Here is a 17,670-nt window from a genome sequence, read left to right on the forward strand (position 1 = left end):
TAGTGTTATTCAGGGCCAACACAATTTTAAGTTGAAACACAAAGCTCATTCTAAAAACTGAGCGGCTATGAGACAGAACATCAGATGATCCAGAACAGACCTATCATTCTTTAGATTACTGAAATGAAAATTTTAAAATTCTTGCAGACAGTTCAAAGTCTAGCCCATCTCCACAATTTACTCTAGCAAACACCTAAAATCCTTTAATAGAAAGCAGTGTTAGCCACTTCACAATCAAAAATAAAAGCTAAAATAGTTGAATAAGTCTTATTAAATCACAAATTGTTTTAACTTTGAAAAAATCCTCAACTTCACATGTAATAGAGAAATGCATATCAACTTTATATTAAGAGATTATTTCTCACCTATCAAATTAGCAAAATGAAAAAATGTGACAACACAGTTCTACTGATTAGGCCATAGGGGAAAAGAATTCATTCATCACTTACCAATTCTTGTAACCTAAGAAATCCAGGTAAAAGATATGCTTCCATATCTCTTAGATACTCTGCTTTATCAAGAACCTTATGAAAAAAAAAAAGCAGTGTCAAAATTGATTTTAAAAGCCCTTGAGCAAAACAGTTACATAATATAATGCAAAATTATCTGAACTTCCCATGTTAAAAAAAATGGAACTTATGAATTCATTTTTTAAACAGTATTTACATTTGTGGAAGACATTTCAAATAGGTCAAATAAGTTAAAAAATGAACTACTAACAAAATGTTTCAACACAGATTTTAGAGAATGGGTCATAGTTATACTAAAATAGGTTTGTTTTAAAGATATACCATCAAAAAGATAATGAATGAAGATGCTCTAAGGACCTTTTCTTATAGGTATACAAGAAATAAAACTATGTGCATTTTTAATTACATTTAGTAAAAGATAAATGTCTACCACGTACCAATAATTACAAAGCTTTCTGACCTGACCTGAGAGATAGAAGAAAATTCTGAATTTCATCATATAAAACTTTTCTTGCTTGAACTTTGTAACTCAATACTAAACCCTGTTTAACTAGAAAACCGATCATGTTAAGAAAGATTTTTTTTTTTTTTTTTTTTTTTTTTTTTTGCGGTACGCGGGCCTCTCACTGTTGCGGCCTCTCCCGTTGCGGAGCACAGGCTCCGGACGCGCAGGCTTAGCGGCCATGGCTCATGGGCCCAGCCGCTCTGCGGCATGTGGGATCTTCCCGGACTGGGGCACGAACCCGCGTCCCCTGCATGAGCAGGTGGACTCTCAACCACTGTGCCACCAGGGAAGCCCCAAGAAAGATTAAATTTTTGTTCAGTGTTATGATAATGCTACTGGGATTATGTTGCAAATTATAATCATTTAAATTAGGAATAAAATTAAAATGCAGGGAATATATTATTTCCCTGAATAGTCCAAATTGTTTTTTATCTGTTTTACTGATTAACAGATAGCTTGAAACAATGTATGAGAGTAATCAACTTAAGATGTTTCATTCCTAATTCATTTAGACAAAATAAAGCTAAAATTATCTACCACTAAAAAGATACAAATTAGTTTCTCCACTATGTATTCTCAATTGCAGTTTTCCCATCAATTTCCATTTTAAAACTCTCTAATACATGACACAGATTAATTCAAATAAACTGGTCCATTTGTATGCCCATTTTAATGCAAAACACAAAGCTGAAGCAATAAGTTAATAGTTCATTCTTCTGACTGGATACAATTAACCAACTGTAATTAATGGTTTTATGGTATTTTAATAAATGATCCTTCTTCAAAAGCAATTATCAGTGCCCGCTTCAGCAGCACATATGCTAAAACTGGAATGATACAGAGAAGATAAGCATGGCCCCTGTGCAAGGGTGACACGCAAATTCGTGAAGTGTTCCATATTTTTGCTAATTCACTTTGTTATACAGCAGAAACTAACACACCATTGTAAAGCAATTATACCCCAATAAAGATGTTAAAAAAAAGCAATTATCAAATAACTAATATTCAAAGAAGTTAACATTTTAATTCAGATTCAAACATTTTAAAAATAATTTACCTGAAGGTATTCTAATAGACTTGATTTGTAAGCTTGTTTACTGACTAGAAAACATCCTCAGACATCTTTCTGCATTATTTCCTAAGTGCTGAAACTTACCAGTTCATATATTAGCTAGCTGAACGTTCTACGATTTACTCTAAATAATGTTCTATGCTAAACACCTGCAAACTTTTCCACCCTAATGTTTAGTCATCTAACAAATAACTTATCGAATGCCTACTTTGATCCACTGGGCCTGAAAAGTGAGTTGGGTCCTACTTATTCCTCATGGCTCTTTGCAGAATATTGATTCTCCCTCTTCCCTAAAGACACAACTTTGAAACTCTACTTGTTGGAGTCATCCAACACTCTGGGGTCATTCCTCCTTGGTCTTTAAATATTATAGCTTCTGACTATCACATCTCTAATATAACTCCTGTAGTTTTGGATATTTCAAAATCCACATAAATGACCTCCTTCTGATATGGTAGACTCATTTCCTTAAATCCCTCTCTCCACCAGTGATCTTGTTGCCTACGCTACCCAGTGAAAGATCAACTTATTTCCTACATCACTGGTTTCTGAAGTGTAGTCTGTGGCCCCCTGTGAGGTGAGGGTAGGGGGGTGTGCTGTTTCTGATACTCTTTCAGGAAGTTGGTGAGGTCAAAACTATTTTCATAATAATACTAAAAATTTATATGCCTTTCTCATCATGGTGACATTAGCACTAATGGTGCAAAAGCAATGGTGGGTTAAACTAGAGTCGTCTTAGCATAAATGAAGGTAACAGTGCCAAACTATACTAGTAGTTATTAATTCTTCACTATGTACTTGCTCTTAAGAAAAAAAAATTAGACTTTTGCTTCTAAGATGGAGTAGATGCACTTTTTCCTCTTCCTCCTAAGTAAAACTAAGAATCTTGAGTATTACATATAAAACAAATGGGGCTCTGAAAGGTGGAAAGAAGGAGGCAGACCAGCTAGGGACCTCAGGACCAGAAGAATGACAACTCACTTCAGAGGGTGAATTGTCTAAGTTGTCTTTTTGCCTCACATATCCCATTTGTCGAGCTGAATAAGCCGGCAACACAGGAAGGCCAAGCAGCACAGACCAAAAGAGCCCCAACCAAAACCTTACTTTCTCTAGCCAAAGGACCAGGAAAGGGGCAGCTTAGAGAAACTTCCAGGACTATGCACTCTCCAAGTTTTCTTTATAGAGGACATCAGTACATCACTGATTTCTTGTCTCATTTCTTTTTTTGTTTTTGTTTTTGTTTTGCCGTACGCGGGCCTCTCACTGCTGTGGCCTCTCCCGCCGCGGAGCACAGGCTCCAGACGCGCAGGCTCAGCGGCCATGGCTCACGGGCCCAGCCGCTCCACGGCATGTGGGATCCTCCCGGACCAGGGTACGAACCTGTGTCCCCTGCATCGGCAGGCGGACTCTCAACCACTGCGCCAGCAGGGAAGCCCTTGTCTCCTTATTTCTTCATCCCCTAAACACTGGAGCACCAGAATACTCGGTCACTGGCCTCACCTCTTTTCTAACTCACTCACTCTCTCGGTGACCTAATCCTGTCTCACAGCTTTAAGTACTACTACTGTATGCTCAGAAGTCCAAAATGGTATCTCCATGTTGGACCTCTCTTGACCTCAGACTCAAGCATTCAAGTGCCAACTCGACATCTCTACTTGGACTTAACATGCCCCAAACCAAATTCCTCATCACTCCTTCTCCCCCAGCAAGACCCCACCTGCTGCAGTTTTCTCCACTCGGATAATGACAACCTTATCCCTTCAAGCGCACAAAAACTTTTTTTTTTGAGTCATGCTTGATTTCTTTCTTTCTCTCCTCCTCCACACTCACTCTATCAGAAAATTCTGTCAACCCTACCTTCAAAATATATCCAGTCCATATCTTACCATATCCATTGATACTACCCCAGTCTAAGCCAACATGTTGTTTGCCTAGATTAATACAAATGCTTCATAACTAGTTGTATTAGTTTCCTAGGGCTACCATAACAAAGTACCAAAAACAGGGTGGCTTAACCAACAGAAATTTATTATCTCACAGTTCTGGAAGCCAGAAGTCCAAGATCAAGTTATTGGCAGGGCCATGCTTCCCATGAAGGTTCTAGAGAAGGACCTGTATCAGCTCCCTCTCCTAGCTCCTGGTAATCCCCTGCCTTGTGGCAGCATAACTCCAATCTTCATGTGGCATTTTCTCTATGTGCGTGTCTGTCTCTAAATTTCTTCTTTTTATTAGGACATCAGTCATACTGGATGAGGGGCCCAATCTACTCTAGTATGACCTCAACTTAACTAATTAGAACTGCAACGACCCCATTTACAAATAAGGTCATATTCTGAGGTAGTAGGGGTTAGAATTTCAACACACGAATTTTTGGAGGAAACAAATCAACCCATAACACTAGCCTGCACTAGTGTACTCTGGTACTCTTCGTCTGATTCTCAAATGAAGAATCAAATGTACCTGTACCCTTCATTTGATTCTCAACATTACCCCTCTCCCCCTTACTTAAACTATATTCCAGCCAAAATGGCCTCCTTCATATTCTTTGAATACACAGGCATGCTCCAGTCTCCTCTGTATGCTCACGTAAATCTCTTTGCTTGGAATACTCTTTTTTCAGATATTTTCATGACTTGCCCCTCGCTTCCTTCAGGTTTCAGCTCAGTTATCATCATCTCAGTGAGATCTTCTCTGCCTTCCCACTTAGAAATAACTAGCCTCCCCCGCCCAGGGGATTCTCCCTTACTCTAATATACCACATCTGACATACTACATATTAACTTGCTTACTACATATCTTCCTCAATTAGAGGAATTAGCCACAAGTGGGCAGACACTATTTTGTCTCTGTTCCATCTCCAGTATCTAAAATAGTGCCTGGCACATAAGAAGTACTCAGTAAATATTTGCATAAATAAATGAACAAAATTAACATGTGGAAGGAACTGTTTTACACATTTAAGGAGATGCAAGAATGCATGAGATGTGGTCCCTTCAGTGAGTATAAACTTAGCCATTATGAGAAGGTATTATATTAAATTTTAATTTCAATTCCAGAGATAATCATTTTTTAAAATAAGGTTAAGGTGTTATAAAATCTCACTAATGTAAAACACATTATATATTTTCAGTTGTCTGCTAGTTATTTTCACATTGATGTAACAACTAAAACTTGAACTTAGCCAACCTAAAATCAAACAATTCATCTTTCCCAGACCTGCCCCATATATAATTGACAAGTCTGACCTTTGCTGTCTCTTCCATTTATTCTTTTCTGCATCTTCTGCCCCAACTCTAGTCCAGGCCCAAATTTCCTCTAATGGAAACAGTTACAAGAGCCTCAAAACCATCTAGCCTATGTCTTTCAATCCCCTCAAATTCACCTATTCAACATGCCTTCGTAGCAGTCTTCCTAAAGCATGTTTGTTGCTCTAGTCTTCACTACGTCCTTGCCTCTCACTGCCTAAGAAATGAAATAAAGCTTGTTAGTATGGTTTTCAAGACACTCCCTGATCTACCCCCACCCACCTTTCTACTCTTCTTTCTCTTCCTTCATACTTTAAACCCACTAAGACCAGGCTACTTGGCATTCCCTGGCCTCCATTCCCATCTGTATGCCTTTGCCTAATTCCCTCCACAGGAAATTCCTCTTCTTCAGTTTCTTCCTAATGATACCCGAATCATTCTTTTGGATCTATCTCAAATGTTACCACCTTATGAAGCCGTACCAGATGTGCCTGAATCAGTGCTTTGCATATCATGGTTATTACTAATCACATTCTATATGTAGTCATATGTGAGTACGTCATAGCTCTTCTACTAAAGTGAAGCTCCCTTTAGATAAGAACTACATCTACAGACTCATAGATAAGAGAACAAACTAGTGGTCACCAGTGGGGAGAGGGAAGGAAGGAGGGGCAACATAAGGGTAGGGGATTAAGAGGTGCAAACTACTACATATAAAATAAATGAGCTACAAGGATACATTGTACAGCACAGAGAATATAGCCAATATTTTATAATAGCTATAAATGGAGTATAACCTTTAAAAATTGTGAATCACTATGCTGTACACCTGAAATTTATCTAATGTTGTACATCAACTATACATACCTCAATTAAAAAACTATACCTCAATTAAAAAAAGAAATATATCTAAAACATTTTTATGTTGCATAAGCACCTTGTACAATGCACTGTACATAAGTCTCAAAAGAAAAATATGGAAATTGATCTAATAAATCAGTTTTCAAATAAGAGATGATACTTACAATATATACAGTCTGATCCTTGAGACTTTCAGCTTTGGTTATTTGTTTAAATAAGCGAACGAAGTCATTAAATGTTTCACAGGTTATTTGAGTAGAACATTCACCCTCTGAAGAACTAAGATGATTCAGCTTGTTTAAAATTTGTTCCAAAAGCAGCCTCAAGGTAAAGCATTCAACACAATTCACAAAGACATGTGGAAGCTGAAAACAAAAACCAAAAAAGTGTAAATAGAAAACACATATCCACAACAACGGCTCTGCTGGATATCCGCCATTTGCCCTTCTAAATCTATACCCCACCATTCTCCAAACTGCTCTGTGCCCCAGGAGGCTGACCACTACAGACTGCATCGCCCAGACTCATTTTCTAGCTCTTGCTCGATTCAGCCAAAGGGAAGAACCAGGAGACAGAAGCAAAGTGGTAAGAGAAAGAAGGTGAATATTCATTCCCTTGACTCCCACCCCCATCCCACAGCTTGACAGTGGCTGCATCTTCTATCAAAGGCAACAGCTCGAGTTGGGCAGCCTCTCATCAAAGGCTACACCTCTTGCTGGGGCCTGATTACAGCTCCTTCCTGTGCCATTCAGGTCTGAGAGAGGTAAAGGCTCTCAGCACATCACCATCCCTTATTGGTTCCCTTAACATTTCTTCAACCTTTGTAAAATATTATAGTCCCTCCATTAAACACACTTTAATTATTTGAGTTTTCATTTGTTTCCTACAGGGATTGAAAGCAAACCTGTATTTCCCGCTAAAGAATTCTTACAAAGAAACCCAAGAACATGTGAATGTTAAAATTCTTAGTGGGAATTTCTTACTTATAATTTTAAAATAATATTTTTAATCATGGACACACCTAAACCAAAAAAACATTTTTAAGAGTTAAAAACCAGAGTAATCCCCCTATAAGGACTTAGAACTAGCTCTTCATTTAGAGAACTATCAAAATGGAGGTAATTCCAGAAGTAACAAGGAAAAAAAAGATTTATAAATATAGTCTGTTCTCAAAATGAAATCACAAAAGCAGTACTGATCACTCAGAGGAAGACAGCGTGTGGCATCTGGCACAAATAATGGAACCTATAACTATTTTTAACGACATTCTATAAATCTCACCCAGTAAAGAGGCTTTTCTTTCTCAGAGTAGCAGTGTAACTAAGGCTACATTATAGTTACTTAGGCACAATTTCACCAGCATTTTCTAACCTCCCTTACCCCCACTCCTTTATGAACTACAGTCCACAATAGCTCTGTTAAGACTATGTTTACTGCTACCTGTGTGCTATCCATGACCTTTAATGGCAGCATATTCTAAATGTCTCTTTGTGTACCTATACCAAAAGTGATGATAATTATCATTACAATGTTTAAGCAGCAACAAAAACCAAGATACATTAAAAAATGAAATACAGCCCTTAACTATGGAACTTCCATATTCAGTTTTCACGCTTTTATTCAATATAGATATTTTTGGACACTTCATGCAGGGAGGTCCAAATGCAAATGCCTGAGCGAGGACCTTGTACACTCAGGTTCTGAAGCCTGGTATGAACCTCAGGCATCTGTATTTTAAAATGCACAGGCAAACTTCAGGATCAAAGGCTAAAATCCCTAAGTTGATGTATGCCAAGAACTGTGCTGGGAATAACCTCAAGAAACAGTTTCAAGCCAGGGAAACACAAACATTTATCACAGCTGAAAGGGATAAATATTACAACAGAATTAAGCACAGAGTGCTGAGGCTGCACAACAGAGGGGCATCTAACACCGCCTAGAGAGCCAAAAAAGGCTACCCAAAGTGTAAACACAAGAAAACATAGCAAAATAAATAAGCATTTGCCAAATAATAGGGTAGAAGAGTTGGAGTGAATGAGTACAAGAAAGCCATTCCAAGCAGTATGTGCCAAGGGTTGAAAGTAAGAGACAGCAAGAACTGTAAAATAGTTCAGTATGCCACACAAAACACACATACTCTGAGCTAGTTAGGACCGGGGGTAGCAAACTACAGCCTTTGGGTTAGCAACCTGTTTTGATATATACAGCCATGCCCATTTAGATAGACACGGTCCATGGCTGCTTCCACACTAAGGAGGAGTTGAGTGGTTGTAATATAAAGTACCTGGCCCGCAAGCCTAAAATATTTACTATCTGGCCCATAAGAAAAACTTTGCCCATCCCTGGCTTAGGATATGAAACAGGGTGTGGCAATAATCACGAACAATAGTAGCTAAACTTTATTGAGTGCTTACTATATACTAAGTATTGTGGTAAGCACTTTTAATGTATTAACTCACTGAATTCTCACAATTCCAAATGTTGTCACTATTAGCCCTACTCTTCAGATGCGAAAGCACTAAGGGGTGAACCCAGAAGAAGAACATGAGTCTGCCAGACTCTATCTCAAATTCTTAGGCATTACGTTAAGAAAGATAAACTGAACTCAGTTCATGAAGGGTCTTATATATCAGGCAAAACACCCGAACCTTTTCTAAATATCTTATTTAAGATTTTCATGGACTAGCTGCAGGGTGGAGAACAGACTGCACTTAGGAAACTGTTGTGGAAATAAATGAAAGAAATAATGGTAAATGAAACTCAAGTAGCAGCAATGGCTATGATTCAAGCTACATGGAGTCAAGACATTAATGATACAGAATCAACAGGATGTGTTTACTGTTCAATTTACTAAGAGAGTGAGGATAAAGAAAGAGTAAAGAGCAAGTTTAGACAACTGTGTGAATGGTGAAATTCACTGTTAGAGGCAATATGGGAAGAAGGGTAAAGGTGACATATTTAGTTTTGTACTTGTGGAGATTCAGACTTATCACTATCAATATTTCAAATATGTACAATAATGGAGAAGAAACAGATTTTAGTATTTTTAAAGAATGTATTATTATGTGTGTTTTCCCCCAAATATTATCATCCAATGAAAGTTAGAGTCATTTGGCTCAACTTAAAAAGTACATTCTAACATCAAGGCTCAAGTTATTTAACAATGCCTTCTGAAGCTTACAGTCTTTGAAGGTCTTCAACAAAAAGGTGGTCAGAAATGTTTTATGTAGAAGATATTCCTTCAGAGAAAGGTAAACTAAATATCTCCCAGATCTCTTCTATTTCTAGGAGTCTATGAATAAAAATCAATTAACACTGAGTTTGGGATATTCTTACCTCTAAAGTTTTCAACAAAGTTTGTGTTACATAGGTCTTTCCACTGGCAGTATGTCCATAAATAAAAATGGATGGAAAGCTGAAATGATGTCTCTAGCAGAGAAAAGACAAATATCAGTCTGCACGTACAAAACAGAAAATAAACATTCATCAATTTGTGACAAACTTTTCATGATAAAGTAAATTATTCAATCCAAATGATTTCAACAGTGAGCATTTAGTGGATTCATCATTATACCTCAAACCTACTTGAATTCAACTCTACTCTTTCTCAAAATTTCTGGAAAATCACATTTGGCCTATCTATTATATATGATATATTACTATACATATATATATTCAACCCTTTTTATTATTATACAGGTTTATATATATAAATGTTTGTATTTTCAAATTTGAGAGATTTAACAGATTTTTCAAGAATGATTTTGACCATACTTCATTTTTTTCTTAACCCTTTTTTATAGAATCTAAGCCCACAGGCTGCAACTTCAGTCTACATTCTAAAGTTTTTAAACTAAGCATATGTAAACACAGGACTAGAAAGAATTTCAAGAGTCCTCTGTTCTAAGGAAAACTTACAGGATAATTCTGAATTACGCTTACATTTACCTTGGCCTAAATGTGTACATTTCATCATTGTTTTCAATGATCAAATCTACACAGCATATATTTCAAAATACATATTCCCAAGATTCTCCTGAAGTACATTATGAGTCAGCAGCCTAGAGAAAAGTAAAAATTGTCAAACACCCCTATATTGGTCTGGTCAATACTACAAATATGTTTCATTCATTCAATGAACACTAATTAGACAGCTGCTAAATGCTGAAAACCATGATGCACTAAAGAGTACAAAAATCAGTTAGAGATAAAACCTGCTTTGGAGGAATTCACATACACTTAAAAAATAATTATAAGAAAATTGGATGATGCAATTTCCGTGAAAAAGTAGAGTCTCTATGATCATCATCTACCACTACAATAGTACAGTTGACGCTTGAACAACACAGGTTTTGAACTGCTTGAGTTCATCTATACATGGATTTTTTTCAATAAACATATTCGAAACAATTCTGGAGATTTGCAACAATTTGAAAAAACTCACAGATGAACCACGTTGCCTAAACACATAGGAAAAATTAAGTATGCCATGAAGCGTAAAATATATGTAGATAATAGTATATCCTTACAAAGGCATACGGTGAATGATATTTAATATAAAATTAATAATGTGTTAGTTTTCTGTTTTATAACTTGCTCCCAAAGGATTACATTACCATACATACCATATGGTATGTCTGTGCCTCCCAGCCTCTCCCCTCTTTCTCTCCCTCTCCCTTCCTCCCTTCTTCCTACCCCTCCTTCCTTCCTATAATTGGAGAAACTGTGTATTAGCCTATCATCACAGGTAAGTGATTTTTCAAAAAAATGTAACCATGTGTTTACAATACTCTATTATGAATATGACTGGAATACTGTATGCCATGAAACTTTATAAGGGTTCATTCATTAGTATATAGGTAGGCTACCATGAAGGAATTCTATCCATAACAGAAGGCTACCATAAAGCAATTATATCGCTGCTTCTTTGTTATCAACGTATGAATCATTATACCTGTAAATAGATATGAATTTCTTTTTCACATTATCTTTTCATTTTTAATGTCTAGTTAGTAATATGTATAACAAGCCCAGTGTTTTGTATTATTAAGACAATATTGATGTAGATATTGACAGACGATTCATCTTATAAACAAGGTAAACTAACAGTATTGATAAATACAGTATAGTACTATAAATTAGTTCTCTTCCTTATGATTTTCTTAGTAACATTTCGTTTCCTCTAGCTTACTTTATTGTAAGAATACAGAATATAATATATATAACATACAAAATATGTGTTAATTGACTATTTATCGGTAAGGTTATTAGCAGTTAAGTTTGGGGTGAGTCAAAAGTTACACACTGATTTTCAACTCCACAGGGGGTCACCACCCCCAATTCCCACATTGTTCAAAGGCCAACTGTAGTCACAAACATTTATTACATTCTAGCCACCAAGTTACAAATTTCCTTTTAGCAAGACAAATCAGGAACTCAGATTTATACAGGAAAATACTTTCTAATGGCAAATGCCCATGGCAAGAGCAGCCCAACAGATTAAAAATGGATGTTTCATACAGATTCTTTTCTTAAGTTTATACATAACTCTCTTGTAAATTAACTGGCTCAAAAATTCTGTAACAAGAATTAAACGCATGCTTGCTGAGCATCTCTGCTAATACAATACTATATTTCACCTTGAAAGAGAAGCACAAGATATCCTTCAGGACACTTTTCCAAGCTACACTAAAACTCTCCTTTCCTGGAATCCCACCACACTTACCTGCATCCACTATTTGGTGCTTAATAATATTCCACCTTACATCATCTTTTCTACTGTTAACTAGAACTGTACTGAACTCTTGCACTGTTATTTAACGTTTCACCTTCATAAACCTAACATAAACTGTAATAAGCCAGGATCGGGCACAGTGCCTGGAACAGAGAAGGTGCTTACTAAATATTTATTTGCTGAATACATAAATGAATCTGCTAAGAAATATGAACCAGTTTTTTATAGATCTTTGCATCTCCTACATGCACAGCACCTTACAGAAAAGCGCTATTAAAATTGTTAAATATGACTTCTTCCTGTGATTTGCACCAAATTGATATCACTCATCTCTATTTGCCAACATTCATTTTCAGGAGGACCACTTCTGTTTGTAGTGATCTGGGTTTGTCTACTCCAGGGAAGGAATGCATAAGGTACAACTAAGAAAATGTTTCAGTGATAATATTGATAACTACAATTAAAAGCATTATAACTGGGCTTCCCTGGTGGTGCAGTGGTTTAGAATCCGCCTGCCAATGCAGGGGACACGGGTTCAAGCCCTGGTCCAGAAAGATCCCACATGCTGCGGAGCAACTAACTGGCCCGTGTGCCACAACTACTGAGCCTGCGCTCTAGAGCCCTCGTGCCACAGCTACTGAAGCCCACGCACCTAGAGCCCCTGCTCTGCAACAAGAGAAGCCACCGCAATGAGAAGCCCCTCACGGCAACAAAGAGTAGCCCCCGCTCGCCGCAACTAGAGAAAGCCTGCGCACAGCAACGAAGACCCAACGCAGTCAAAAATAAATAAATAAAGTTAAAAAAAAAAAGACCCAATGCCTTAAAAAAAAAACTGATATTAAAAAAAAAAGCATCATAACTAGAATACTGACTGAGGGTGCAGTCCCTGACCTTAGTTCCCTAACTAATGTGCCCCTTTAGAAGGAGGGTGGTACTTTTCTAATACTTCACAGGCCACCCCAGACTGCCACCCAGGTAGTTGGATGAAAGCAGTACTTATGAAAGCAAACCAGAGGTGTGAGGGAAGAACGTGAGTGTGACCCTAAACTCTCATTTACTCTCCTTACAGATGAGATCCAAGTGTGATCAATTCCAAGTCTAATTAATGAGTCTGAAGCAAAAGGCTCACTAAAGGCCACCAGAATATAATCAAAAACAGATTAAGTATGGAATTGATGAATGCTACCTCCTATGGAAAGGACTCCGCAGCAGTGTTCATCCAGAGGAAACATTTAACCTCTTCTCTTAGGCATCACCTGAACTGCTAGTCAAGAAGCCTAGACTAGACCTCTTCTGTGCTTTAACAACGCTGGAAAAGCCGCTTAAGTTTTAAACCTGAAGCACCGCGTTGGCCCTCACAGGTCTTGACAACTACCCATCCACACAGAACTTACACTAACTACCTCACTGAAACGTGGGGACTCACTTTTGAATAAGTAACACTGGGCAATCACATCTGTTGTATAAAATCCTGTTCAGCTGGGGTAAGAAGCAACTTCGAGTAGCTACTCTGGACTAACACCCTCTCAAAACCGTGGCGTGCGTAAAATATCACGTCCTGGGCCAACGAGCCCTAGTGCAGGCCGGTCCTTCCCGTGCAGTTTAAGAGACCGCTCACAAATTACTTTGGGTGAGGAGTGGGAGAGACCTATAACACCCCCTACCTCAACGCAAAAGACGGTCTACAGCCCCTCAGTCAGAACGAAAATTTAAAAATTGGAACATGTCGCAAGACCACGGAATTGTTTGCCTCCGGGATTTGGAAGAGAAAAGATAGCTGGACTACAATACCTCTCCAAACAGGGACTGCAAGGTGGACACTTGGGACTCGCGACAAAGCACCGTGTTTTCCAGGTGAGGCATGCTGGCGGTTACCAAATCACAGAGCAGCCCGCGGCCCGCTCCGCGTTCACAGCCGCAGCCTCACCTACGCTCGGGTCTCCGCGCTCTCGCCGGAAACCGGACTCTCGGGCTTGTGGGAGGAGCCAGCGTGGCCGTGCGTCCGCGTGACGTCAGCGCGCAAGAGGAGCGACGGACCCGCCCTAGTCTTCCACAGCCTGAAGCGGTAGGGCTCTGAGCGCCGTAGAGGGGTTTCTGGAGCCCGCTTTTGGGGTTGGGCGTCTTGGGCTGCGGCCTTTGCCACCCAAAGGTCGAGAGGGGGATGCAGGGATGGGCGAACAGAGAAAGCGCTTGAAGGGGCTAAGGGGGCCCTGTGGGCTCCACTAAGTCGACAACCTGTGGGTTCGGCTTTTCCGCCTAAAGGCCCCAAATTTAGAAACCGTAAGTGCTGCGGAGCTTTGTCGTGTAGCCCCACCCAGGAGGGGGAGGCGGTCGTGGAGCCGAGGCCCGCCTCCTTACAGGGACCTGAGGAAAGCGGCCTCAGATAACCAATATTCACAAAAGCTGAGGGTTTTTTTCCTGAGGAGGGTGTGGAAAATTGGCGTCCGGTGCAAAAAAAAGACTGATGGAGTCGAATAAACAACTTGGAATTACTAGTCTTACTCCAAGCCTGAAAACAGATCTGGAAATGCCTCTCCCTCCTAATGGGAGGAAGTTCTAGTGTCAGTTTCTGAGGGCAACAAGAGTGAAAAATAATGCTACCTTTAGCACAAGGCTTTCCGTTTATTTGTTCGCGGAACGCGAGCTAGAAACCAGACGCTAGAAGATTCTGGAAATAAACAGATATAGGAGTAGACAGAAATGTATGGTGAAAAGAGGGTTTGGGATCCTGAAGCTGCTGGGTTGGGGCCATTGACTCAACAGAGAGACCTTGGAAGAATCATTGAAACGTTCATTTTGAACTTTAACTTCTTTATCTATAAAAGAGAAATAATAATAGCTGGGTTATTGCTAGGGATAAAAGATTATATACTTAGTGCCTGATGTACATAGATTTAAGTCATGGATATCAGAATCAGAATCTTGTATTTGTGATAGCCAAAAGGATCTTTTGGTAATCGTGGTCTCCTATAACTTATCCGCTAGTCAAAATCATATATTGAAAGCAATTCAACTGCAATTGCCTAAGTACTTTAAGAAAGAATTATAAAGGGTACAATGGCACCATCCATCAAATCTTTTAGTGTTTCTTCCTAAGGGAAGCTAGCCCTTGACCACCCTCTCAAGACGGGTTATACATTCCCATAACACTGTATTTTTATAATATTCAACAAAATTATAAGTAAATTATCTAAATGTTAGTCTCTGTCTCTAGCTGCTTTGTGAGGGCAGGAAACCTTGTCTTCTTCACAGCTCCATTTTCAGTGTATACTATACTGGCTGGTACATACCTAATAAGCAGTCAGTAAGTAATTATTGACCTGAGAGGAAGTGCCTTACTGCCTGGACAGGTGTAGGGAAGTTTCTCAGAGGAGGGAACTGGGATGCTGAGACTTAAGAATAAGGATTCAGGGCTTCCCTGGTGGCGCAGTGGTTGAGAGTCCGCCTGCCGATGCTCCGCAACGGGGGAGAACAAAAAGACAAGCTAAAGACATAAAAGGGACAAGTAGGCAATCATATGCCAGGGACTGGCAAGTAATTTTTAAGAATAAACCTAGAGTTGCAGGAGGTCAGGCTGGGGCAAGTGTATGTTATGCTAAGAGGATTGGACCTTATATAGGCTGCAGGGAGCCAATGAAGAATTTTAGGCAAAGAAGCAAATGACAAGACTTGACTTTTAGGAAGTTCCTTTTGGCTACAGCATGGAAAATAGAATCAATTTGACTTGTTAAAAAAAACTATTGCAAAGTTCTAAACAATAAATGATAATGTCCTAAACTAAAACAGTGGGAAACAAGGTGACAGGGAATGGCAATTAAGGTTTATTAAACATAATGTGGCAGGCACTGTGATAGATACATTAGCCCATTTAAACTTTGCAGTATAATAGATTTGCAAATGGAAAAAGTAGCTGAAATTTATCTTACAAGTAGTGTATACTTGAACCTAGGTTTGCTTCACTCCAAAGTCCTAAATCTTTCTACTACATCATACTGGGAAGAAGCTGAATCTGAGAGAGATTTAGAAGTACATTTAATAGAAATCAGTGGCTGCTTAAATGAGATGGAGGGGGAAGTCTTTGAGAGTAACGTTTAGGTTTCTGATTTAGCTGATTTTCGTCTTTGCCAGTAATAAAATCAAAAATAGGAGCAGGCTTATAGATTTGGTGATATCTATACAGGATTTAGTTTTATCTTTAGGACCAAAGTGAGTTTCTCACATTAAATTTGAAGTGTCTGCAGGATAACCAGATAGGTCCAGTGGAAATAGAATCTGAAGCTCCCAAAGAGAGTGGCCTAGAGAAGGAGATACAGAAGTTATCACCACATAGGTAGTTGAGCCAGTCCTCTGGATAAGATTACACACAGAGAATACATGTTTGCTACACATTAAACCTGCAAATAATCCTTTAAAAAATGTAATAGTAGTAGATGAAAGTTGGTGCTCAAGTACTGTAAATTATTCTTTCCACAGAAAGAATGTGTCTTCAAAAAATATCCCAATAGTAAAAAGCTCACTGAAATCCTTTACAGCATATTTAATAGCTGTAGTTTGGGGCCAGTTGTATTAGAACTCAAGTTTTAGTTGATGGAAAAAATCAGGAGAACCTACAATCACAAGTAGATTGTTTCACTAGGTTTTCCACTTATCGGAATTAGTTTTATAAACCAAAAATTTGGGTAATACATATAGCGCTAGTTTAAGGAGTATGAGAAAATAATGTGGGAACGGTTTCCTATAGAAAAGAAAAAGTGAACACATCACAAGCCATGCATGACCAATAGTTATGCACGAGGGATGTTTTAAAGAGTCCTGAAAATTGCCAAGTCTATCAATATGAAACATAAGGAGCAAAAAGTATAGTTTTTATGTGTTAAAAGGGTCTTTAACCATAATTTTAATCTTTTAAAGTTAAAACATTAAGCAAATAACATGAAACAACAGGAAAATTTATTTTTTATAACAAAGCTCAAATAACTTGTTTATAAGTGTTTATGAACCAAAAAAAGTAACCTAATGAAGCTAACTTTATTATCTTTATTTTTAATTTTTTTAACAATACCTCTGTGCTCTTTTAATCTTTGGTTACTTATTCTGTAGTTTTTAACTTAATGATTTGTTTACTAAACAAACATAGAAGCTTTAATCCTAAAATACTCGGTGATAAAATGGGCTTTCATGTTAATTGTTTTTCAATGCCATTTTGAAAGTCTGGTTTACATTGTGATGTACTGGCATTCCAGGACTAATAAAATATAAATTGTTTAAAAAGTAATCAAACAAAGAAAATCTTTAATAATGTTGTGGAACTTAGTCATGGCATCAGATAAACTAGCAGTAAACCCAAATATAGATGGAAAATCTCAAGAAGATTTTATTATAGCAAATTAATCTAATTCTATGAAAGTAATTCCGGTTCATCCCCCTGCTCAAATCCTTCTCATTTCCCCTGCCAGCCAGATCCTCACAATGTACAAGACCCCATAAAACCTGCTCCCCACCTCACCCTTTACTTTGCTCACCTCATGTTTTGCTTCTCCTCCTTAAGCTTGCTCTCTTTCAGCCACACTGGCCTCCTTGCATTCTCTGGGCTATGCTGGGCATGCTCCAGCTTCTTGTGACTCTGCTCTTGCTATTCCTCCTGAAATCCTTTTCTCAATTTTAATTCGCATGGCTCACTCCTGATCTCCTTTAATCTCTGCTCAAATGTCACCTTACTAAAGGAGCCTTCTTTGACCACTTAAGTCTGTGCTGTCCCCCATTCCCCTTTTTTTCTTTATTTT

General features: G+C 38.3%; 1 protein-coding gene across 3 annotated transcripts in view; it reads right to left on the bottom strand.

Annotated features, from left to right (window-relative positions):
* Positions 1-13,821, bottom strand: part of ORC5 (origin recognition complex subunit 5) — a 74,784-nt gene extending 60,963 nt beyond the window's left edge. For all 3 annotated transcript variants that reach the window (XR_014297191.1, XM_082661760.1, XM_082661759.1), the window contains exons 1-4: positions 13,679-13,821; positions 9,490-9,582; positions 6,318-6,518; positions 450-524 (exon numbers count right to left, since the gene is read on the bottom strand). Coding sequence is in view for 2 of the 3 variants with exons in the window: in XM_082661760.1 (XP_082517886.1) it covers positions 450-524; positions 6,318-6,518; positions 9,490-9,582; positions 13,679-13,750 (441 nt within the window). In the remaining variant the exon portion in view is untranslated. The remainder of the gene's footprint in view (positions 1-449; positions 525-6,317; positions 6,519-9,489; positions 9,583-13,678) is intronic.
* Positions 13,822-17,670: the final 3,849 nt, after the last annotated feature.

The sequence above is a fragment of the Grampus griseus genome (assembly GCF_964374135.1).
Source record: "Grampus griseus genome assembly, chromosome: 9".
NCBI lineage: Eukaryota > Metazoa > Chordata > Mammalia > Artiodactyla > Delphinidae > Grampus > Grampus griseus.